Raw genomic sequence first — 25,251 nt, 5'->3', positions numbered from 1 at the left:
TCGCCGCTGACATCCGGTTTCCCGGGAGCCCCCAGGGCCGCTGAAGGTGAGCCGGCCATCATGGCATTTTTGTCGTCGGGGGCCTATCTGACCCACCAGCAGAAGGTGCTGCGGCTTTATAAGCGGGCGCTGCGACACCTGGAATCATGGTGCATCCACAGGTGGGAGATGGGGACCCAGAGTGCGGGGAGGTGACCCCGGGGGCTCCCACAGAGGCCGAGAGGCCCTGGTACCGGGCGGCTCAAGGACTTCGGGGACGGGGTGGGAACGCAGCTCCTCGCCCCCAAAGCCCGCCTCTAGACCCGGGTTCGAATGCGGAATTCATCGCCCACATCTGGGAGACCTTGAAGACTTGTTTATCTGGCTCGGGCCTCGGTTTTCTAATCAGGAAAACGGACGCGGTACCCACGCAGAGGGTTGCATAACAAGAGAAAGAAAGTACCACAGATGGACTGTGTTGTGCCTCCAGCGCTCACTCAATAATAGCTTCCTTCGTGACCGCGTTCCTAATATTGGCAGTCATAACAAGTGCGTTCTTTTCTTTAGTTCTCGCACCTCTGGGAGTTAGGGATGATTTAGCCTTATTTTATAGATGCGAAAAGGCAAGAGAATAACTTGCTCAAGGCCCTACAGCTGGTAAGTGGCCTAGCCAGGATTAAAACTCAGGTGTCTTAACTCTAAAGCATCATCACCCCCACCCCACCCCCATCAGCTTTCCTCTTTATAGCTTCATCTCACATAATTCTTTATCTCCCACATAATTTTTTTCTTTTCCTCTCTTGTCCATCTGGAACTAGTCTTAGAACACAATTTTAGAACCCAATCTTAAAACATGGATTTTTGTGATCTAAGTGCAGTGCCTGCTGGAGTAACAACCCAAGATGTATGAATGCAAGGGCTCTACTCCCTTAGCAGAATCCTAAGTCTAAGGAGAAGGGCTTCTGAGGAAAACTTCTAAGCTATAGGAAACTGAGTATGTCTGGAAAAGCTGTGAAGGGCATCCTTGAAGCCCAGATTTTATATATTTGGGATGATTGTAAGTCATCGGCTTACTTCTCTTTGCTAGGCAGCAGGATGGCCGGGTTCAAGGCTGTAGGGTTCGTTACTTTCCTGATTCTTTTTATTCATGTCAGAATTTGCCGTTCAGGTTCTATGCTGGCTGATGAATAAATAAATATTAACAAGGATTTTTTTCTCAGCTGTTGAAGTTTATGGATTAGTGGGAAAGAAGGACATGTAAACAGCATAGAGAATTATCAGTTTTATAAGATGAAGGAAGTCAAGCCATCAAGAATTTAGGCAGTGCTGAACTACATCTGGGAATATTAATATTAGCTTTGGAGGAAAGGGTAAATGTAATTACCATGATAACACTAACTCAGCGTTCCTTTAAATCTCCTAACATCTCTTCTCTGTACTTTCCTGATTTTTTTTTATTCCATTTGCCCTCACAGTGCTATTTGTTCTGCATGGGTCCATCCTAGACGCTTGATTATTGCTGTATATACACTGTGCAGCCTCATCTATTGTTGGGACTTGTCTCTGGAGCTGTATTTCCAGCTATTTGTTAGATTACCTACAGTGCTCTGAAGCTGAACTTACTTTTATTTTCACTACCTCATTTTGACTCTTCCCAAATTCCCTGTCTCAGCTAATGGCATTACTAGTAATATAGTCACTCAGCTTTAAGTCTTAGTATTATTTTCGGGTGCTCAAAACTTACCCCTCTGCCAGAGTCATACACATACATACTTATATGCCGTGTACAACTGGACCTTGATTTTTGTAAGTTCTCGTCCCACTGTAATAATATTAGTAGTTGACATTGAGCACTGAGGATGTACCCAGCACTGTGTGAAGTGTGTTTATATGTTTTAGCTTATCATCTTTAAGGACAGCCTGAAGATATAGATAATGTTATTAACACTTTAATGGAGGAGGAACCCATGGCCTAAAGACTTTAAGTAATTTACCCTAGATCACACAGCTAGTAACTGCAGAGCTAAGATTCAGTCTTAAGCAATCTGACTCCATAGCCTGCTCTCATAAATTTGTAGTCTAAATGTTTCTCTCCTGTCACCATCCGTCACTGTGGCTTGCTTCAGACCCTTATTATCTGTGGCCTGTATTATCAAAGCCCTGTTATTACTCAGCCATAAAAAAGACTGAAATAATGCCATTTGTAGCAACAAGGATGACCCTAGAGATGATTATACTAAGTGAAATAAGTCAAAAAGACAAGACTAATATGATATCACTTATATTTGGAATCTAAAATATACAAATGAATTTAATTACAAAACAGACAGACAAAACAAATTTATGGTTACCAAAGGGGAAGTTGGGGTGGAGGTATAAATTAGGAGTTTGAGATTAGCAGATACAGACTATTGTCTATAACAAGGATCTACTGTATGGCACAGGGAATTATATTCAGTATCTTATAATAAGCTATAATGGAAGAGAATATGAAAAAGTATATGTATGAATATGAAAAGTATGTATAACTGATTCATTTTGCTGTACACCAGAAACTAATGCAACATTGTAAATCAGCTATTGTTTTACAAATTAATTTAAAAAATTTTAAGCCCCATAAATGATCTCTGTATCTATAGCAGCCCACTCAAGTATCCTTGCCTGGAAAATCTCATGGACAGAGGAGCCTGGTGGGCTAGTCAATGGGGTTGCAAAGAGTCAGACACGACTGAGGAACAGTTTCACTAACACTTTCTAGAACCTGACCAGAACTTGCCTAAGGTCATGCAGCTAGTGTCAAATTCAGAATTTGAACCCAGGTGTGTTTTGAGCCACACTGTTGCCACCATGTTAATATCTGCCTTCCACATCTCTGTGTCCAGAGTTTAGATCAGTGTCTAGCACAAGGTAGGAGGAAGTTCAGTAAGTTGTCATTCAATGAATTGAATGATCCTCCTATAGAGGAGATGGGGAAAGAGGTTAGGCTGTGTTTATTACTACAATAGTTTTTTGCTGCTGGTGTTTGGGGGGGTACTGCCAAGAAAGCTGTCGTAATGATGCGGCCGCTCCATTGACAGGGTCCAGGGAGGGGTGGGAAGTTGCACTACTCACCTGGGAGGCATTAGTGGAAGTACCGCCTCTTGTCAGATAGTTCTACTGCCCGATTGAGAAGATTATATTTCTAATCTCCAAAACCATTTTGGTTTAAGGGATAAATACCGGTACTTTGCTTGCTTGTTGAGAGCCCGGTTTGATGAACATAAGAATGAAAAGGACATGGTGAAGGCCACCCAGCTGCTGAGGGAGGCAGAGGAAGAATTCTGGCATGGTCAGCACCCCCAGCCGTACATCTTCCCTGAGTCTCCAGGGGGCACCTCCTATGAGAGATATGAGTGTTACAAGGTAGGTGAGGACCACAGGTGTGTTGAATTTCAAACCTCAGCCCCGGAAACCACTCGCCTTTTTAAGAGCAGCCAGATTTCTTTTCTGACAGTTACACATTTTTTTCAGTGTCAAGTTTTCTCTCTCCCAGATGCCATCAAGACTTTTCTTTCCAAACTCAGAGCCAGGGTCTTGCAGTAAACTCTTTGACAAAGGAAGGTCCTTAAGGAATGGGTAAAGAACTCATTTTTGGATCTGGAAGTTAAGCAGTTTCAATTGATGCTTCGTATTCTAAGTGGTATTTCCAAATAACGTAAAGCCACATTGGATGTTTAGAGAGCTCAGGTAGGGGAGGGACGATCCCAGTTCTCTTTGGACTGATCTTGCTGTTTTTCAGCCCTAGGCTGTTTCAGTCTAAGGTGTTCTCCTTTATTTTGGTCCTCTGCTGTATGGCTTAGTGTCAGAAGCAAGTCTGGTACTTAGAATTGTTATAAAAATGCATTGATTTTTATCTCCTGAGAAGGCCCTCCCTGTGACATGTAAATGTGTTCTGTGGAGTGATGCTGTGATTTCCCCTCCTGACAGGTTCCCGAGTGGTGCTTAGATGACTGGCATCCTTCGGAGAAGGCGATGTATCCTGACTACTTTGCTAAGAGAGAGCAATGGAAGAAACTGCGGAGGGAGAGCTGGGAGCGGGAGGTGAGCCTTGCCTATACTTTCTCTTTCAGCTTGTGTTCAATACAACATTTACAGCCACCTTAGAAATAGGTTAAACGTGTTTCCTGGTCTTCGGGCTTTTCTGTTCTTTAATTTTGCTTCTCCTCCTTCCCCTCCATAATCCTTTGCTTGACTTTCCTCTACTCTATAATCTTTTAATCTTCTCCACCAGCACCCTGGGTATTTTTCCACTCATGATGACTGATTTATATATGTATTTAAAACTTACTCATTTTTTGGCTGTGCTGGGTCTTCATTGCTATGAGGACTTTTCTCTAGTTGCGGCAAGCAGGGGATACTCTCTAGTTGCCACTTGCAGACTTGTCATTGCGGTGGCTTTTGTTGTTGAGCGTGGACTCAAGGGCATGTCGGCCTCAGTAGCTGCAGCTCCCAGGCTCTAGAGCACAGCCTCGATACTTGCGATACACGGGCTTAGTTGCTCTGTAGCCTGTGGAATCTCCCTGGATCAGGGACTGAACCTGTATCTGGTGCATTGGCAGGTGAATTCTTCACCACTGAGCCACTAGGGAGGCCCTGATTTTTATTTTAAAAAATTCAGTCTTGCTGTAGTGTGAAAAAGAAATTGGAGAGGGCATGTGGAGAAGGGAAGAGACCGGTCTGGGTTATTGCAGTAGTTTTGTCCAGAGATTACACAGCTGGCACTAGGATGGGTACGGTGGGTGTGGAAGGAAGCAGCTCCAGGATATTGTTTGCAGGGATGTGATGAGGGATTGGATTGGGGTGGGGGGACTGTGTAGAGTGAAGGACAGGGGAGAATCAAGAATGATTTCCAGGTTTTAAGCTTCAGCATGTGGAGTTTCGTGGTGGTGTTTATTGAGATAGGGAAGAGAAGAGAAAACATGTCAGAGGACAATTAGGTGTTCAGTTTTAAATGTTTAAAAATGTTAAAGTTGAGAATGCTGTGAGACATCTGGTGCAGGTGTCACAGGGTGACTTTGGATGTGCAGATTTGGAACTCAGAGGAGAGATTTGGGCTCAGAACAGAAATGGGGGCGTTATCAATTGTTTTAAAAGCCACAGAAGTGGGGGTGGGGGGCCTCTTCCCAGTTCCCTCTCCACAGCAGAGGAAGTGGATTAAGTGGAGGCTGGCAGAGAGCCACAGAAAGGTTTGAGATCCTTAGATCCAAGAGAAAGTGTTTCAGGAATAGTGGCCAGGGCCAGTCATCTTTGACGTGGACTAGAGTCCTGGAAATAATGTCAAAAGGTGTTAGTTACAGAAAAGGCATTAGTGGCCCTGACTTGAGCTTACCTGTCACACAAAGATTGATTGGAACCTGAGGAGAAAACGGGAGGGAGAGATGGCTCTTGAACATTTGCTGAGGAGAATGAAGAAATGGGGCAGTAACTGGAGACCGAGAGATTACTTTCTTTTAAAATAATAATGCATATGTGCTGGTGAGATTTGGGGTGAGGGAGAGTCTGGTAATGCCGAATCGAGATGGAACAGGTACAGAAGGAAAATTTTTAAGGATTCCGAGCCTGTGTGGGGGCCTTTGAAAGGAGAAGGGATTCTTCCTCCATTCTTATTGGACAGAAGCTGTAGGCAAATACTTTTGGGTTAGAAGTTTTGATAATGGGGAAATGACAGACTTTCATGTGCTGGCTTCTCTTTTTTAAGTGAAATAAGGAAAAGCCAGGGAGTAGGCAAAGCATGTTTGCAGAACATGGAAAGGGTGTGATAATTGTGGGCCAGAGGATGAGCTTGCTGGAGAGGAGCAGGAAGATTGCCATGGGTTGCTGAAGGCCCGTGTGAGCCTGGGAATAGATGCGTTGTGACTCCAGTTTGTTGCAGATTTTTTTTTTCTCTTTAGCAATACTAAGCTGTACGGGTGCAGGCCTGCAGGTAGATGGTGTGGCTATTCTCTGTCAAGAGCGACAAGGAATTGAAGTTTACTCCATAGGGAGTGATTTTCGTGATGGAGTCTAGTCTAGCTGGATCAAGTAGGGAGGTACACAGGAGACTCATGCAGAGAAGGGCAAGTCATGTGGGAGAACGTGTGAACTGGTAGCCTCTATGAGTTCAAGAAGGCCCCTTATTTTCAAGGGGCCTTTAAGTAAATGAGCTGGAAGAGGCCACTGGTTACTGGGATATTGGGTTACTTGAAATCATGATTTTGTGATCAAGGAGGGCAGTGTTTTCCAAGAAGTATGTGAGCATTTGGCAACTTGAGGTGTGTTTGTTCATGGAGAGCAGCAGATTCGTTCTGCAGTTGACCGCTTTGGTAACCTCTCCCCAAAACCTTCCTCCTTTACTTATTCCATCGACATTATTAAACAGCACATGTCCTGTAGCCCAGGTTTGCCACGACCCAGAATTGGTTTTCTGTAGGGAGGTTCAAAAAATCATGGCTCTGGAATGTGGGTGCCTTGGGTCTCCTCCTCTGTTAGGACAGTGGTGGTCTCGGAGCTTCGCTGGAACAAGGGGTAGCTGGGCAGCAGAGGGCAGGACTGAACACGTTTGTACCTGATTGCTATTTGGAGGGCTTTTAAATTAACATCCCTAGTGTATTCAAATGGAGGTTTCTTAACAGTGCTTTTGGAGACCACTTTGCAGAGATACGAGAACATGGAGGGTGGTCAGGTGAAGGGGCCATAACAAGGGGAACTTGGAGTAGTAATTGTCAGGGTTTCGCTTAATGAGTAGGCAGTAGGGTAGGAGGTTTTGTTCTCAGCTTTGCTGTTTTAAGAATGGGAAAACCTTGAAGGAGAACAGCTTTTGTATCCGAGTTAAAATATGGGCATAAAAATAATGCAGTTCTGTATAAACAACCCTTTTCTATAGTGAGGATCAGAGTGTCACGTGACACAGTAGAAACACCGCTGACACCGCTCCACAGCAGAGGTCGGACCGTCAGTTCGACTCCTTTTCTAATTGTTCTTCCTTACCCCTCTTCTAGGTGAAGCAGCTGCAGGAGGAAACCCCAGTTGGTGGTCCCCGAACTGAAGCTTTGCCCCCAGCCCGAAAGCAAGGTGACTTGCCCCCTCTGTGGTGGCATATCGTGACCAGACCCCGGGAGCGGCCCATGTAGAGAGAGGAAGATGCCTCACAGTCACACTCGCAAGTGAGATGAGTTAACGGGACACACACTTGCCCTAATAAAATAACTCCACCTGTATGACTGATGTGTTCTTCAGAGCAGTGACATGCCAGGCGACTGGGCCGCTGTCCTTTTCTTAGCGGTTACACATATAAAGAAAAGTATGTGAAATGTAGTCGGTCAGATGTGTCTGTTCTTCCCCATTAAGTCATATTGATAAATATGCTATCAAGGGAAAACTATACAGCAGAACCAGATACAAGATTTACTTGAATAAACTTGAGTTGAAGGCTTCACTCAGCTGTAATGAGTGGAAGGCATAAGAGGCTAAGAGAAAGCACACCAGTAGTGAGGGTGTAAGATAACTTTTCTGTCCTAGATTCCACTCATGGAATTTTAGCTTTGATTAAGGGACCACTCTTAAGAAGCACACATTCAGCAAATAAGCATGCAGTTTATGGGGTTCTCAGGATTGGAGTTTGGTGTCTGGGGTTAAAGTGTTTGATCTGAACGGCACTTTTGTGACAGTCATTTCAAAGGCAGTTTCCCAGCTTTGCTCCCTCTACTGGAGCTTGGATTGTCTGCAGACACAAAGGTAAGGGCGGCAAAAACGAAATGAAGTGTTTTGGTTTTCTTCCTAAAGGTAAAGCCGTTTTAGAAATTAACCGAACCCTGCTAGTTGCAGTTCTTAGTAACTCACTGGAGCTGTTAACATTAAACTCACTGGAACCTAACACTTAGGTCAGGCAACTAGATGTTCTTAGGGTGCACAGAAATGTTTCAGCCCATCTTCTAACATTTGACCAAGACCTCAGCCTAAATTTTAATAAGACTTGAAATGCAGGGCTTTTTTTCTAGTGGTTCTTTATTTATAATGTAGGCTGAAGCAACTGTTACAAGGTAGAAGGGAGACGCGTTACACAGTTGTTATTTATACAAGTTTAGAACAAAAAACTGCACAGGGAGAGGTCAACTCTCAGTACAAACTAGCAACTAAACCACAGTAATTTACCTTTAGAAACAATTTCTTTATTTTTAGCTGTGACACTGCTTTTACAATATGCAAAAACACAAACAGAACTACCCAAGGTGTTTTGTCACATTCTTTCTACATTGAATTTGGCAACATTTTATATTAAATTTATTCAGGTTATACTAACGTTTAAAAACTAAACAAGTGAAAAGCTGTACCAAGGTACAGTTACATCCATTTATTTCAAAGGTTTAAAATACCACTTTTATCTAACGTAATTACCTTGCAGTGATTTCTGCTTTTGCAAAAACCATCTCAAGCATCATATGCACAATGCATCAGCTACTTTTAGTCATCAAGATTGGTGGGCTAAACCACAGGCACTACTGTTGCTTATATTCTGTAAAAGGAGCTTGTTTTTCAAAGAAAAAAAGCTTAAATAGTTTCTAATAATCATGCCTTTGCTTTAAAGCCATAACATAAAATGTCCTTGAGCGATCACAGCAGTGTTAAATGTTAATATATAGAACAGTGACTATACAGGTATGTTTCTTTCACATCCAATGCAGTTATGTATTAAAGCATAAGACTATGTAGCCGAAGCTTAGCACCAACAGAGATCTGCAGGCCCTGGGGGACCTGCCAGGCTCTTTCTCCTTGAGAGGTTCGGTCCCAAATGAGCACTTTCAACTGACCCTACTAAGAGGCTGGCTTTTTTTTTTTTTTTTTTTTAAAAAAAAAACACCGATAGAGTCCCCAGATGTGATCCCTTTAAATCTACAAATCTCTGTTGGCTTTAGGGGATGGGCATTATAACAAATTTAACTTTCACTTAAAGAAAAGACAGAAATCCATTCCAAAAAACATTACCTAGAATACAAAAAAGAGGACAGTATAGTGGTCAGATTCCAGGTGACAAGAAAGAAATCCTCCTCTCCAATGTTTAGTATGAAGCCAGTTAACTGCCACTTATTTAAAAGAAGATAAGAAAAACAAGCCCCCAGACTGGTAAACACATTGGCAAGTTGCTAGACTCCAAGCTGGTTACCCTTGTTAAATCCGCTCGAGTTTTTTCAAAATATTTGGGCTTTTCAACGCACCCAGCCTGCTGGGCACAGTTAAGTAAAAGGCATTTGCTATATCTAAGAATTCCCTGCTATCATTTTTAAATGTTTTCACATTTTTAAAACTGCCTTACCATTTTGGATGCATTTGGACTCAATGAAAGTGGGTATAACAGACGAGTAACTGAAGTGGGGGTTCTATGTCTACCTGGTGGCGGCCGCATGCACAGGACTGGAGGTGGGTGCTGTGTGCAGTCAGGAGGAATCGTGGGAGAAAGGAAGTCCTTAAACACCCTACAGAAACAAACACTGCAATCCAGTATGGCTTATTCGGATGCATTTACCATGAAGCTACTAGAAATTCAACCTACAAGGCTACCCTTAAACGTAACAGGATCGGCTATGTTGACAGTGTGCCCCTCCCCCGGCCCTCCCCCCAATCCCAACACAGTCTACCATTTCCAGAGTTACTTCACTCCAGATATTGCTCATCAACTGACTCCCGCATTTCTCATCCCGAAAGTAGTTTGCTTGGATAAGGATTTTTACTCCTTATCCATTTTGTTTGTACATTAAAATAACTTGAATTTGCTCCTAAGCCAGACTACTACAATGCATCTACAAAAGCTTGCAGGAAAACAAAAGAAAAAAAGCTAAGTATAGTTATCCTTTCTTCTGAAATCACTAACTTTGTGGTTCCCCTGCCCGACCTCCCCCCGCCCTTATGCATTTAAAATTTTACAAAGACTTGTAAAAAAGTTAAATGGAATTTGGCACCTTCAGAAAAATCAAAAGGGAAACTTAAGATTAAAATGTGCAGAAAGAAAACTGTTGATATTTACAAATTAAAAGATCAAGGTTATGTCAGTTACGTATGTTGCTTTTAATTCTTATCTAAAGGTGTACTTTCAAAAGAGCTGTGTTCTGAGTTGCCTACAAAATCTTTTGATTATAGATTGGAATGGATCAAGACAAATTAGGTCTTATTAATTAGACAGTTCATTCCCCACTGGCAGCATTTCTTGTGAGCCTAAGAGAGCCTAAGAGAAGCGCGGGGCTGAGCGGTCATTTGTTGTGGTCTTCTTCAGTTTCACGCCCCTTCGGATGGCGTTCAGCATGTCTTCTCCTTGCGGGACGTCCCTCGGGCTCACATCTGCAGGGTCGCTCTCTGGAACCTGGCCTGGGGAGGCAGTGGCACTTGGGGGATCCCTCTCCTGGTCTTCGGCCTCACTTTCTGGAATCGCCTGTCTGTGCTCCTCGGGGATGCTCGGCTTTGGGCCTGGAAGAGGGGGGTTGACGGAAGCTTGGCCGCTCCACATTGAGGTGGGCACACTGGTGACACCTTGAGGGCTCTCAGCCACAGACGGCGACTCTGGGCTGTGCTCACCCCGCTCCTCAGGCCCATCTGGAGGGGCTGGCAGCACCCCAGGGAGGTCTGGGACCGTGGGGGTCTTAACAGGGATCACGGGTGTCTTGATGGGGATGGGACCGGCTCCTATGGTCCCCCGGCGGACAGAAGGCTTGGTGGAAGGGGTCCGTCGGATGGTTGCAACCCCTGGGGTGACCATAGCAGGTCCGAGGGTGGTGGGAAGGCCCGCGGTCGAGGCCGGGCGCTTGGCTTGGAACATCCTTCGATAGGACTGGCTGATGTCACTGTTTCTCGGGATGGTGGAGGATTTGTCAAACTCCTGCTGATCGGCCTCCTGGTCACCACTTACAGAGAAATAATCGTAATCTGAAACTGATTAGAGGATCCAATTAGAAATCTCCGAGGTGGTGGCTGTGCTTTTTCATTCTCTGTGTTGGGAGGACAGAAGGCCAGGGACTTCACCCGCAACTTCACCCCAAGCCTCCCTGGGTTTCCAGGCCCCCACCATCTAAGAACTCCTTGATGGGGATTGTCATTTTGTTCACCAAGGGAGCCCTGAGCACCAGAGAGCACTGGACACAACAGGCTTGCACTCAGATACCGCTGAGCTGGAAGGATGCAAAACGCTGCCTCTGAGAACCTCTGGGAGGAGTAAAGAGGGTGGAAGGAGGAAATAGCCTCTCCAGCCTAGAATGCGATGTGAGAAACAAACCCCACATGGACCATACAGACCTCCCCCATGATCAGCCCATTCGTGCAAAGACTAGAAAAACAACGGAACTGGCAGCGAGTCTCTGAAAACTATGCACAAGACAGGTTCCATCAGTGCAGTGTGCTCACTTCCTCTCCCAACACAGGGTCACATGGGAGGGGAACAGCGTCCAGCCTGAACACCTCAGAGCACGTTTCTGAACAGCAGCACTCTGTCATCTGGGCCAGGTCAGTTCTGGGGCGGGGTGCGGGGGTCTTTAGGCTGTATTATGGGATGTTTAGCAGCATCCCTGGCTGTCTACCAGATGCCAGTAGCACCCCCTCCAACTGTCACAACTAAAAATGTCTTTGCTGCTGCTGCTGCTAAGTCGCTTCAGTCGTGTCTGACTCTGTGCGACCCCATAGACAGCAGCCCACCAGGCTCCCCCGTCCCTGGGATTCTCCAGGCAAGAACACTGGAATGGGTTGCCATTTCCTTCTCCAATGCATGAAAATGAAAAGTGAAAGTGAAGTCGCTCAGTCGTGTCCGACCCTCAGCGACCCCATGGACTGCAGCCTACCAGGCTCCTCCGTCCATGGGGTTTTCAGGCAAGAGTACTGGGGTGGGGTGCCACTGCCTTCTCCGAAAAATGTCTCTAGATGTTGCCAAGTGTCCTCTGGGGAGAAAGATGGTCCTCCACTGAGACCCACTGTCTGAGAGACCTGAATGAAGGACTGCCAATGGGCTTGGCCAACTCTCACAGATCTCTCCTACTGGCTGGAATGCCATCGTGCTGGCCTTGTGGCTGTCTGGGGAGAGGCATCAGAGAGGTGGGTTCATAGAAAATTTGGCTGGAACAGGTTAAGAATTTGGGTTTCAGACTCTTGACAGATCTTAGATTCAAACTCTAGCTCTGCTTATTACTTGTGTGAACCCTGGGCCTCAGTCTCCAAGTATGTAAAATGAGGATAAATATACACATGGGCTTCCCAGGTGGCGCAGTGGTGAAGAACCTGCCTGCCAATGCAGGACACACAAGAGACACAGTGTGATCCCTGGGTCAGGAAGATTCCCTGAAGGAGAATATGGCAACTCACTCCAGTATTCTTGCCTGGAGAATTCCATGGGCAGGGGAGCCTAGTGGGCTACAGTCCATGGGGCTGCAAAGAGTTGGAAACAACTGAGTGAGCATGCATACATGTTATATAAGTGGCTGTGACAAATAAATGGGACAATAAAGTGCTTAGTCTGTTTTTATCTAGTCGCTCAGTCATGTCTGACTTTGCAACCTTGTCCGTGGGATTTTTCAGGCAGGAACACTGGAGTGGGTTGCCATCCTCCTCCAAGGGATCTTCCTGACCCAAGGATCGAACCTGCGTTGGCCGGTGGATTCTTTACCCTCTGAGCCATCAGGGAAGCCCAGAGTACTTACTACAAAGTGCCAAACACAAATGATACAGTATCATTAATAGCATCTTGTGTTCATATGGGAACTTCCCTGAACCCTGAAGGTGAAGAACCAGCAAAGCTGTGAAAGTCTGGCCACTTCCTTGGATGGCAGCTACCTAACAATCACAGATGGATCCCCTCCCAAGAATTCCAAGATGCTCGATGGTGTCTGGACGGACTTCTGCCTCCTCCCAGCGGGGAGGGCCCCCCGTCCTCACCTGGCACTGCTCAGGAAGCCCGGCTGGAAAGCCTAGGCTGCCTCCTACCTTGGGAGGGGATGGTGTCCTCAGAGCAGCAGGGGGTGGTGGTCTGGGTGCTGTAGCCACTGGAGCACTGAAGTGAATCCCGGCTGCTCCTCTGGGTGTCCAGCTGGAGGCCCCGAGACAGGGCCAATGCCAGTTCCTCACAAGCCTCCATCTCCTCCCCGGGCTGCAGGTGGGAGGAAAGAGACGAGATCCCGGGGCTATGAGTCCCTGTCTGATAACCCCAGAGCCTTTCTACTCTTCCAATGGGGCTTTGACTGGACTCCTACTCTGTTCCCATGACCACCACTGGGTCTGTGGGCCCAGGAGGCTGTCAGCTTGCTTGGGCCCTAACCAGGCTCTAGAAAGTTCTAGAGTCTAACTCACATATGAGACCTTCCCTGGGGGTCTTCTAAATGCCATAGACCAGGGAGTTGGGGAAAGGGGCTCAGGTCCCTCCAGCCGCTGGCCAGCACGTGGCCCCTGGCCAGGTGTGGAGGGCCCCGGCCAGCTGAAGAAAACAAGAGCGTTGTTACCCTGGTGGCGGCTGATACGGTCATGCTCCTTGGCCTTTGGGCCTCCTCGGTAGCAGCAGGGGCACCTCCTGCTGCAGCGGGGCCTCCTCCGCTGGGGTCTGGCTCTCGCTTCTCTTTGCGGCGCTGAAGGGTGTTCACAAGAGGCTGATCATAAGGTCCTGGCTTGGCCCAGTCCTGAGTGGAGCAAGCGTGGTCAGGCACCAGGGCCTCGGCCTCCACTTGGAGGCCAGAGAACCCTCCAGACAGCTGCCCACCCACGGAAGGCGGCTGGTCCCCACGGAGGAAGCTCACACTGGGACAGGCCAGCAGCCCCTTCTCCCCTCACCCAGTGCTAGCAGAAGGGAATGGACAGTCCTTTGGGGACCCCCTGGGTACCTCTCCTTTCCTCATATCTGCCCAAAGACAGAAAACACACAAACTGGGCATGGATCCTGGGGGAGACTCTTACAGCCACCAAACAGCTGACCAACTGCCTGCGGTGTCTAAAGGCACCAGCCAGTGGAAAGACATCTCCTGGGACTAGGCCTGATGTCTGAGGAAGACCCTGGCCTATGGGCTCAATTGATCGCACTTGCATAGCCTGGCCACCAGGGGGCACTAAAGGAACTTCAGACACTTTTCCTGAGGCTGAACCTCACTTCAGGGAAGTAGCCCCAAAGGGCACTTGGGGATGTGCCATCTGAGGTCCTCACAGAGGCAGGGAAGGCCCCTGGGTTGGAAGAAGGATTCTGAGGAGTCTGAGAGGTGTGCACCACTTGCTCAAAATGCAGGCTGCCTAGGGGCCTACTATTCCAGTTAGGGTCCTCTCAAAATATCCTCTGGGCATCTATTGTACTTGCTAGGAAATAATATAAAAACTTGTTTGTATATTTAAGCAATGTTTAGTGCTTTAAAGCAATGTTTATTGGTTTATATGTCTTAATATAAACCATTAAGACTAAAAATAAAGTCTGCATTTACTTTGAAGATTAAAAAAAAAAAAAAAGCCAAAACCTATCTGGAGGCATGGTTCTATTACCATGGCCCGATAAGGGACTCAGGGGAACAGTCTGAGGTACACAGTCCTCTATATCAGCAACTCCCTCAGGAATCCCCCAGGAGAGCAGAACTGGGATGTACACTTTGGAACCAAACATCCCCACCGTGCTCCATCTGGGTCTACTGGGGTCTAACCAGGGTTAACTGGTGTCTCCTAAAGGCAGCCCCTCCAATCCCAGCTCCGTGTGGACATCTCTGTCTCAGAGCTGCCTGCTGGATTCTGGTTCTCCTCCTGGGAGAATTTACTCAGGGAGGAGGTGTTATGGGGAAGAAGGCAGAGTGTGAGAGGAAGGGGGTGAGGGGAGCATCGGGGTGAGAATTGTAGGGGGAGAAGGGGGGTGAGCACAGAGGCAATGAGGGATGGGGGAGAGGGCGGAGAGACACAAACCTTCCAGCTAGGGATCTGAGATGACGGGAACATGCCGGGCCCAATGGTGTAATAATGAGCGTAGTCTGGAAGATGGACAGAGGTGACCCGAGGGAGCAGGCGGGAGGCGGGCAGGCAATGAGGGAAAAGGCTCGCCCCTACGGGCCCCACATGGGACTCACTTGATAAACTATAGTGAGAAAACCCGTTAGACAACTGGAAACAAAAAAAAGGGGAGGAAAAAAAATTAATATAACAGGATGAGTGTGGAGGTACAAGACGGCATTGACATTCAAGGGAGAGGGGAGACCTGAGTATTTACAAATAAACATCAGGGACTCTGCTGCTCATGGACAGTCCATGATGCGAGAGAAGAGCTCCACAGTGCAAAGAATGCACGTTTATCTGACACCAAGCATTCAGTGGGGGAAAATACTGTATCTACTTTTAGAATAGTTTGGAAATGATCGGTGTCCCAGTGCTCAATGGTCTTCGATTATTTCACTAATAATTTCATAGTGATGGTGATTTGCTCATCTCATTATGCAGCTTTCAAAACTTAACACCATCAGCTGAAGCTGTTTGTTCCAGATTTCCAAATCATCAGAGTGTTCAGGAGCAGATTCTAAATTGGGGCGAAGAAGGGGGGGCTGCAAACGAAAAGGCGGGAAAGCACACAGCCTCTGACGCGGTGGAATGTCACATCCAACGACAAGGTGACGAGGTGGCCACGGTGGGTGGGGTGCGGGGGAGGGGGAGGAGGAAAGATGGATGACCATCCATGTCCTGGGAAGAAGCCTTCACACCTCCGAGTTCCCCATACCCCTTCCTCTCCCTCTTGATGACTGCAAGGTCACTGCTTCAGGAGCCAGGCACCCCTTCCCGAAAAATCCCTCAGTCTTGTCCCTCCCTCTGTCCCAAGAGGGTCTACTCTTGGTGGAGATTTTGAGTTTCTGGGTTTCTGCGGCTGTGTGGGAAGTAGCTGGCAGAGGGGTGTTGGGGGAGAGGCTGGGACCCCAGCCGGTCACCTTCTCCGTGGACGCCCAGGCGCCCATGGTGGAGCCTGAGCTGACCGAGGTGGGCGAGCTGCACTCGCTCACCGACTGGCAGGTTTCCGAGGCTTCGGAGGAGGCCGAGCTGGACGAGTTCTGCAGCAGGGGAGGGACCACACGAGGGGACCACGTGCCACCAAAAAAGAACATCCGTAAAAAATAAAAAGATGAGGGAGGGTGGGGGCAGGGGGGAGGAAGGTCACGCAACAGAGAGAGAGAGACAGATGTGTACACAGAAAAGGGAAGGATGAGAGAAGCAGAGTTAGGGTTATTTTTTCCCCCCAAAGCTGCGCCCACACAGAGGCTTCCAAGCCCTGGAAAGGAAGCGTGACACCCAGTGAGACCCAGACCCGCTGGACCGTGAGGCTCCCAGGACCCTGACGTTGGCATGTGTGTGGTGCACGGGCTGCGTGCCTGGCTCGGGGATGCCATGCCTTTTACACCTCTCAGGTGCCCGGATGTTATGACGTGAGGACTGACCCCCCAGCCCGGGCTTTTGCTCCACATCTGCCTGTTGTCGTTTAGTCACTAAGCCATGTCCGACTCTTTTGTGACCCTATGGACTGTCGCCCGCCAGGCTCTTCTCTCCATGGGATTTCCCCAGGCAAGAATACTGGAGTGGGTTGCCATTTCCTTCTCCAGACGATCTTCTCAATCCAGATATTGAACTTGCGTTTCCTACATTGCAGGTGGATTCTTTACCGCTGAGCCACCACGGAAGCCCCTTGTCTCCTTAGAATAGCTCTAATTCCTGGATTCTCTCCCTTTATCACATGCAGCCTTTGGATCCCTAAGGGGTGGTTTCCAGCTGTGAAGCTGTATCTTCACAGGACATGATTTTAGGTCTTTCTGCCTGGGGGGTGATTTTGAGGCTTTGGGCAGTGAACTCCAGTGGTTAGGGCAATGTTTCTAGTGGCCATCATAGGGAGGGTGAACCATCCAGTGAGATCTGAGACATCACAGAACTGAGGTCTGCCTTGAGAAAACATCTCTTCAGGCTGATCTGATTAAACCTCCAGTCCCTACCCATCTCCCAGTGCCAACCAGGCACCTGCTCCCAGGCCCTAACTAACCTTCAGCCGAGGCAGAGACTGCCTGTTAATTCAGTACTGCATCTTGACATTCTGTTCCTGTCCTGGCACGTGGCAGGTGCCTAACAGTGCTGAATGGATGTGACAATGACCATCTCTTCCATGTAACTGTGTCCTGCCCCCGCCCCCTCCCACCAGGGGGCATGCTCTGGGCCCACCCAGGCATGTGCTTTCCGTTTTCTTCACTGTTAACTGCAATCTCATCCCATCCGTATAAGCAAGTCTGAGCCTCTTTACTCTTTCCCTGGAAGTGCCCCTGTTTCACTGGCAAGGAGGCCAGATTCATGTTTCTGTCCCCCAGCTTTCACCCGCCAAAGGAAGGTTCCTCCAGCCTTGCTGTGTGTGTGTGGATCAGGCTGAATGAAGCAGGGTTTCAGCCTCCAGTTGTGTCGCGGGAAACAGAAGGTGGGCCTATTGGGACTGACTGAAATCTGAAAGCCTGTGAATCCTGCAACAGCAAGGAACCAAAAAGGCATTCCGTGTGCACGTGGCTCCTTGGAGCCAAAGCCAGGGCAGACCCCACAGTGGAGGCCCTGGCTGCTTCCCCAGCTCAGTGTTTGGTTAGCAGTCCAGGATCTGAAGTCTGAAAATTTGAAGTCCTTTTTCTGCCACTTCCCAGGCTAGGAACCATGGGTTTAATCTCTCTAAAGCCTCATTTTTCCTCCTCTTTAGAATAGGGATCAATAATATCTATTGGATGAAGATTAAATGAGATTGTGTGTGTGTGCGTGTGTATCTATGTATGTAGTGCTTAACCAACTGTAAACAAAAGCCGGTTATCATTATAATTTACCAGAACTACTTATTTTGGCTCCTCTAATTAAAATAAGTTCAATTTGAAAAAGAAACAGTAAAGCAGCCCAGGACTACAGGTTCTTATTTCCTTTGACTTCTGCTCATTTTTTTCTGAAGAGCCCCTTGAGTGGATGGAGTGAAGGGTTCTAGGCAGGAGCCCCACTGCAGACGTGGTCCCATCTCTCCTGGGCACACGTGGCACAACTTGTAAAGAGCAGAGTGGAGGACGCGGAGAATCCTGAATACATCCTGCCACGCGGCATTCATTTACACCCGTGCACCCGAGGGATTTCGCTGCTTATGGATGTCTGCTCCCTTCCTCCCACCCAAATAAAGGTAATAATACTTCCCCTAGAAAACCATATACCCTCTGGCCTGTGTGAGGTGTACTGCTGCTGCTGCTGCTAAGTCGCGTCAGTCGTGTCCGACTCTGTGCGACCCCATAGACGGCAGCCCACCAGGCTCCCCCGTCCCTGGGATTCTCCAGGCAAGAGTACTGGAGTGGGGTGCCATTTCCTTCTCCAATGCATGAAAGTGAAAAGTGAAAATGAAGTCGCTCAGTCGTGTCCGACTCGTAAAGACCCCATGGACTGCAGCCTACCAGGCTCCTCTGTCCATGGGATTCTCCAGGCGAGAGTACTGGAGTGGGGTGCCATCACCTTCTCCGTGTGAGGTGTACAATCTCCTTAAATTTCCCCTCTGCCTTAGAAGTAGCCATAATGCCTTTTTCAAGAAAAACAGAATTCTCAATTAAATTCTGCAGCATCCCTGAGTTTACTCAAACTACCCTAGAGTTGCTTTGCCAAGCATTTATCTGAGGCACCGGCTTTCAGATTTAAGTAAATCCCAACAATCCCGCCTTCTGTTTCCCTTGACATGACTGGAGGCAGAAACCCTGCTTCATTCAGCCTGATCCACACATGCACAGCAAAGCTGGAGCACATGGCCTCTTTTTTTAGAAAGGGGCGTCAGCGCACGATATTTTGTTAATGCATCAGTTGATTAAAAACACACACAGAATGACACTGCACATTAGAAAAGCCTTTGAGGAGCTGCAAATCCCTGCTCCCTCTCTACCACACTCACTCTAGGCTCACGAGACACACAGGTGCAGTTTAGTGCCACACAAGGCGGGACCTTGTAGAGAGTGAGTGAGCCAAAGCACCCAGCTAGGACAAGTAGAGGACTTAAAGCTGCAGCTCCCAGCTCCGAGCATTTCTGCTTAAAATTGAATCTCGACCCCAGGAAGATAGAGAGAGGCAACAGCGCTCCCAGGGACAGCTGTGAAATGACAAAGGCGGGGCTCCAGGCTGAGTGGCTCTGCGTTCATCAATGTCAGACGCATCACGTGAGTGGCTGTCTGGCTCCCAGAACATGACAGATGCTTCCTCGACGTGGAGTGCTCCCCAGAACACTCTGCTAGGGGCACCTTACGGCCAGGGTGGCGCAGAAAGGCCGCTGGACCAGTTGCTAGAAACCCTCGTTCCAGATTCCCACTGCAGGTCACATAACTGTGCCACTCGGGCAAACTGCTTTACATCTTAGCCTGTTTCCCCCCAAAAAACAGGGATAACAACACTCCAAGTGGCTGCTGGCCGGACTACAAACAACAGGCAGGAGATCCTAGGACGGTGCCTGGCACCCAGGAGATACTTGCTGACTCTCAGGCAAATTGGATACCTGGATGAACAAGACAAGCACATGACCTTCTGAATCCAAAGGATCTTGGGCCAAAGTCTGTGACTGGTCTCAAAATGTATTATATTGGGTTGACCAAAAAGTTTGTAATGTCTTACTTTGGAAAAACCCTAATGATCTTTTTGGTGAACCCAATATGCAATGGGCTCGCAGTCACCACGCTCCCCAGCAGATGGCGCTGAGGGGACATCCTGGATATTTCCTGGTTGCCTGTATGCTGTGCTTGCTAGTCTAGACGCCAACCCACTGACACAAAAAAGGGACACAGAGGAGCAGGTGAAGGGTGTTCGATGCCCAGCTCCTGCCTTCTGCTCTTCTGCAGCTCTTGAGCTGGGCGTTTAGTGCCATCTAACCCAATTGTATTCAAAGAGACTCAACACCTCCCCTTCTCCCAGGAGGAAGATGCCAACAGAATTACCTGCATGGGCTCTGAAGATACAAGAAGCTGAAACTGCCAAGGAAGGGCTCTGAGGCGTTGTTCAACAGCAGAATCTCTGTCCCCGTGTGCAAATGGGATAATGACTACATCATGCCAAGCCAGCCACAGGGACACTAGAGAGCAGCCAAGACTCTTGAGTCTGTCTACATACCTGTCTACACAAGTGTGAAAACTCTCCAAATCAATGGGGTGACAACCATCACCCGCATGGTGATCATAAGCTTTGAGTGAGTGAAAGTCACTCAGTCGTGTCCAACTCTGTGAGACCCCATGGACTGTGGTCCACCAGGTTCCTCTGTCCACGGAGTAGTTAGCCGTTTCCTTCTCCAGGGGATCTTCCCCACCCAGGGATCGAATCCAGGTCTCCCGCATTGTAGGCAGATTCTTTACCATCTGAGTTACCAGGGAAGCCTGATCATAAGTTTTAACCCCCACTTATATTATCTCCCCCTAAAGGGAGATCAGCTCATCTAAAGATGAGAAATTAAACCAGAGGTTCCCGGTGTCAGACGACCAGGGTCTGTCCAAGCTCTCTGGTTCCCTCTCTGGTTCCAGCCATCAAGACTGATCCAGGGCCTCAGGTGTGGCGGCTGCTCCTGGGGCCAAGGACACCCTTACCTGGTTGGGGGCCTCGGGCGGCATGGGGGACGGCGACTTGGACTGGAAGGCGTCCTGGGAGATGAACCCTGAGTCGTGGGAGGACACGCTGGACAGCCGCACGGGCGCCTGCTGGGCCAGGCTGGAGCCGCGGTAGCGGTAGTGGGAGCTGGGCGAGTGCGAGTGGGAGCCGTGGGAGCCGCTGGACCGCGAGTCGCTGCTGTTGACGCTGTTCAGGCTGCTGCGGGGGCAGCGGGACAGAAGACAAGGCGGGACGGGGAGAACGGCATCACACAACCAGCCCCCAGCCCCAAGAGGCAGCACACACGGGGAGACATATTTTCAAAACACCCAATCATTAAGAGAGTAAACAAAAGGTCTTTTCTCTGTGAGCAAGGGGCGAAAACCAGCTATGGAGACGTGGTTCTCCAACGGTGCAATGAGGCATCTTTAGGATGGAAGGCTGTGATTTTAAAGAGCCAAGTGCTGCCCAGCTCTGCTGTGTCACCGACCAGCAAAGCCAGGGGACTCGATGTCTGTCTGAGGCACGAAAAAAGTTTATATCCTCTACTCACAAAAACCACAAGAAGGCTTTGGCATGACCTAGCTGGACCCAAGTGTCTTCCTTAGGTGAACCATCTGGGTCAACCTGGCCAACCATCACTTGGCACCAAGAGACTCCTCAAGGTGATTGCCTCTTAAGTGTGCCTAATTCAAGATGCCCGTATGTGAGGCAACTCTGTCTGTGTTCGTGTATTTTACATTTTATTAATATTAACAAAGTTGGTGGTTTAATGAATGGCTTGACCCTGAACACAGGTACTTCTCTGTCCAACTATCTGTGAGCCCAGCAAACAGAATACCTGGCAAGAGGCAGGCAGCTTTCAGGGACTAAGGGTCATCAATTGAAGCTGTTTGCTTCCAGGATGGAACAGTAAACAGGATGTCAGAAAATGACACTTGCCCTCTGGAGTTCTGCCTGTTCCGTTTCCAGTCGTAAGCAGTATGCCCTACACTCTGTCTCACCACTCAAATTACGAAACCCAGAAAACTGAACAAAGTCTCCTGGTCCAAACAGGCAGAGCTGACAGATAAAGGGCAGCTGTAGCAGCGTGAGAAGGCGCGAAATAAACAACCCAGACTGGGATTAGAAGATTTGTGGTTTCTTCTCCTAACTCTGCAAGAGATTCTCATCAGATTTCACAAACTCGGCCAGCTAATAAGACAGTCAAGGGCTGACTACTGTGTTCTGGTGCTCTATACTGGAATGATTTGGTGCTAACGTTCCAACAGATATAGCCAAGTGTGTTGGAGGAGATCAGGGATAATTATCATGAGTTTTGCTTCCCCGCCCCGCCTGTCAGCCAGAACAGGGCATGTGGAGACTGACAGCAACGTTCATGGCAATTTCACTACAGCAAGCTCAGGGCTGGCGCTGTCCATATGACAGGATTTTCTGTTGACACTAAAACTGTAGTTTAGTGTCACGCAGCTTTGTTTTATACTAATGAGATAAAAGTTTTCTTAGTTATCAAACGAAAAGAAAAAATCCTCAATAGAAAAAACCCTCAGATCAGAGAAATGCAAATCAAAACCACTATGAGGTACCATTTCACGCCAGTCAGAATGGCTGCGATCCAAAAGTCTACAAACAATAAATGCTGGAGAGGGTGTGGAGAAAAGGGAACCCTCTTACACTGTTGGTGGGAATGCAAACTAGTATGGCCACTATGGAGAACAGTGTGGAGATTCCTTAAAAAACTGGAAATAGAACTGCCTTATGACCCAGCAATCCTACTGCTGGGCATACACACTGAGGAAACCAGAATTGAAAGAGACACGTGTACCCCAATGTTCATCGCAGCACTGTTTATAATAGCCAGACATGGAAGCAACCTAGACATCCATCAGCAGATGAATGGATAAGAAAGCTGTGGTACATATACACAATGGAGTATTACTCAGCCATTAAAAAGAATATATTTGATTCAGTTCTAATGAGGTGGATGAAACTGGAGCCTATTATACAGAGTGAAGTAAGCCAGAAAGAAAAACACCAATACAGTATACTAATGCATATATATGGAATTTAGAAATATGGTAACAATAACCCTGTATACGAGACAGCAAAAGACACACTGATGTATAGAAGTCTTTTGGACTCTGTGGGAGAGGGAGAGGGTGGGATGATTTGGGAAAATGGCATTGAAATATGTAAAATATCATGTATGAAATGAGTCGCCAGTCCAGGTTCACTGCACGATACTGGATGCTTGGGGCTGGTGCACTGGGATGACCCAGAGGGATGGTATGGGGAGGGAGGAGGGAGGAGGGTTCAGGATGGGGAACACATGTATACCTGTGGCAGATTCATTTTGATATATGGCAAAACCAATACAATATTGTAAAGTTAAATTAAATAAAATTTAAAAAAAGAAAAAATTAAAAAAAAGAAAAAACCTCAGTAGACGTGTCACACACACACACACACACACACACAGAGCAGAGCACACAAAAGATGACAGGAAACCAACCACCACCCTCAGGCTGCAGAATGTCAGGCTGTAGCATCTCAAGTCTGAGCTTCCCGTTCCCTGTACAGTGCACGAGCTCAAACATGAAATGAAAGGCACACGCATACACGTGTGTAGAGAGAGGTTCTCACACACAGATTCGGCAGCTCCATCCTGTTCTTTACTCTCAACGCTAAGTCACAGGAAGAGGAAATCCATTCGGCTTTGAAAAGTCAAAGGAAAAGATAGGCAGGGAGAGTGTACCAAGAAGGACATGATGCATGGGGGTGTTTTTACCCTCACAGGAAGGGAATAATCAACTTGGCCATCAGCAAGTCAAGAATGGTCTTGAACAGAACGCTGCCAGGGAACAGTGTTGCTGACCGACGGCAGAACTATTCCGATGGACCCTGAGTCACCAGGTTAACAATAACACCTGACAAAGCAGTGATGGTGGTGGTTGTGGAGGTTAACAGACCAAGAATTCTATTCACTTTGTGAAGCCCTGAGACAAAGACTGGGGGGCGAATAGAGCAGGAGCCACGCTCACTGCCTTCATCTGTTCTGGCCACAGCGAGATGCATCTGCATGAGAACCGACCCCATTCACCCTTTGGGAGCCCATGTGGTTTCTACTCTGCTAAACAGGAAAATCCAGTGAGAATTCATAAAATGGGGAGATTTTGTACCATGTACCCTGACAGAGAAAGCTGTGTTCACCAATTTAAGGTCTGATGGGATTTTTCCTTCTAACCCAAAATTAATTCCAAAACTAAAGAGTAAGACCAAAATCATGAGGGATCCTTTCACCCAATCACCATTTCCTGTTTAAAATGCACTATTTCAGAGTCCAAGACTGGCTCCAACATTCACAATTAGTGTAAAGCAAAATGCCACTTCCCAAGGCAACAGCCCAGCCTGGCTTCACCTACCTGCAGACGCTTGACTTGCGGGACATGGTGGTGCTCGGAGAAGAGGGTGGGGTCTGGTACGACCAACTGTAATCAGAACCTTTCAAGTCCAAAATCACCTAAGGGGACAGAGCAGGAGGGTCAGCAAAGTGCTGAGAAGGGAAACATTATCCGTCAAATCTTAACAACTGTCATAACGTCGAAATTCCACCATCATGGAAGAGTGGGGATCAAAGAAAAACATGTTGTGAAGAGTTTTCTTTTCAATGGAAGAATCATAGTACCAATCCATCACTGTCATAATCCTTTTTCTGAGACAAGCAAAGACATAATTAATGGGGGAGAGGAAAACCACAACATACCTGTCAAAAAGAAAAAGATTTACAGTTATAATTCATAAGAGACATTTACACCAAGGTTAGAATTTATAGGGTTTTTGTTTATAGTACAACATAGATGATAATGCTTTTAGGATGTGTTGATTTTACACAATGGACATGAGTTTGAGTAAACTCCAGGAGTTGGTGATGGACAGGGAGGCCTGGCGTGCTGCAGTCCATGGGGTCGCAGAGAGTCGGACACAACTGAGTGACTGAACTGAACTGATCTTACATCTTAGTCACTTGATAGTTACTCATGCCCCCATCTGACCAATAAAACCTGACAGAATTAAGAACAAACCAATTTTTCATAATTACTTCTACATCTGTCTCCCTTACTTAACAAAGAGCTAGTTGAATGTAAGCTCTACTTTCTATTCACATAGTAGGTGCTCAATAAATATCTGCTTACTGAGTGAATGCCTGCAGGCTGTAGTCTAATAAAGGCAATTTTGCAAGATGGAAAATATAAGCTCCCAAATTTGTCTGCTGAGCTGGCTTCCAAGGCAACAGTAAGAATTTTATACGAAAGGCAAAAGCATGTGATTTTTCAGCTGTTGCCCCACTGAACATAGTGTTAATGTCACATGAACCAAATGAATCAACATAAAGTCACCTTTTTCATAAGTGAGACCCTCATTCATTCCTTACTTAGAATGGGAGAAATCCAGAGAGAATGATTTACAGTGATGACCAAGAGACCCCACCGTCATATTCCTAGAGGAGTTTATCTCTAGAGGGTCAGCGAACACATGATTAAGAGCATGGGCTGAGGAAACTGACAGCTTGGTTAAATCCCAGTTCTACCAGTAACTGCCTGGTTAAGTGACTCTATCTCTCAGTGCTTCAAGGTCCTCTGTAAAGTGCGGATATTGGTGGAGATTCACAGAAAATCTATGTAAAGAGCTCAG

General features: G+C 47.4%; 2 protein-coding genes across 15 annotated transcripts in view; one reads left to right on the top strand and one right to left on the bottom strand.

Annotated features, from left to right (window-relative positions):
• Positions 1-11: 11 nt before the first annotated feature.
• On the top strand, positions 12-7,430 carry NDUFB9 (NADH:ubiquinone oxidoreductase subunit B9). Of its 3 annotated transcripts, XM_005215352.5 has the most exons (5): positions 12-161; positions 389-528; positions 3,189-3,381; positions 3,946-4,059; positions 6,996-7,214. In XM_005215352.5, exons 1-5 carry the CDS (start codon positions 147-149, stop codon positions 7,125-7,127), a joined length of 594 nt encoding a protein of 197 aa, XP_005215409.2. In that variant the 5' UTR covers positions 12-146; the 3' UTR covers positions 7,128-7,214. The 3 variants fall into 3 exon arrangements, with proteins under 3 accessions (XP_005215409.2, XP_005215408.1, NP_786977.1); XM_005215351.4 differs by lacking the exon at positions 389-528 and having other exon boundaries at positions 12-46; NM_175783.4 differs by lacking the exon at positions 389-528 and having other exon boundaries at positions 24-161; positions 6,996-7,430.
• The window catches only part of MTSS1 (MTSS I-BAR domain containing 1), a 161,569-nt gene continuing 143,616 nt past the window's right edge, over positions 7,299-25,251 (bottom strand). For 2 of the 12 annotated variants that reach the window (XM_059893260.1, XM_005215373.5), the window contains 6 exons: positions 23,982-24,079; positions 20,559-20,778; positions 15,894-16,013; positions 13,461-13,634; positions 12,949-13,111; positions 8,144-10,914 (listed from right to left, as the gene is read on the bottom strand). In XM_059893260.1, the coding sequence (XP_059749243.1) occupies positions 10,214-10,914; positions 12,949-13,111; positions 13,461-13,634; positions 15,894-16,013; positions 20,559-20,778; positions 23,982-24,079 (1,476 nt within the window). In that variant the 3' untranslated portion in view covers positions 8,144-10,213. Of the gene's footprint in view, positions 10,915-12,948; positions 13,112-13,460; positions 13,635-14,886; positions 15,082-15,893; positions 16,014-20,558; positions 20,779-23,981; positions 24,080-25,251 lie in introns of all 12 variants that reach the window. The other 10 variants (XM_025001583.2, XM_059893264.1, XM_059893261.1 and 7 more) reach the window with 6 other exon arrangements.

This window comes from Bos taurus, chromosome 14 (genome assembly GCF_002263795.3).
Source record: "Bos taurus isolate L1 Dominette 01449 registration number 42190680 breed Hereford chromosome 14, ARS-UCD2.0, whole genome shotgun sequence".
NCBI lineage: Eukaryota > Metazoa > Chordata > Mammalia > Artiodactyla > Bovidae > Bos > Bos taurus.
This window is presented reverse-complemented; position numbering and strand designations above follow the sequence as displayed.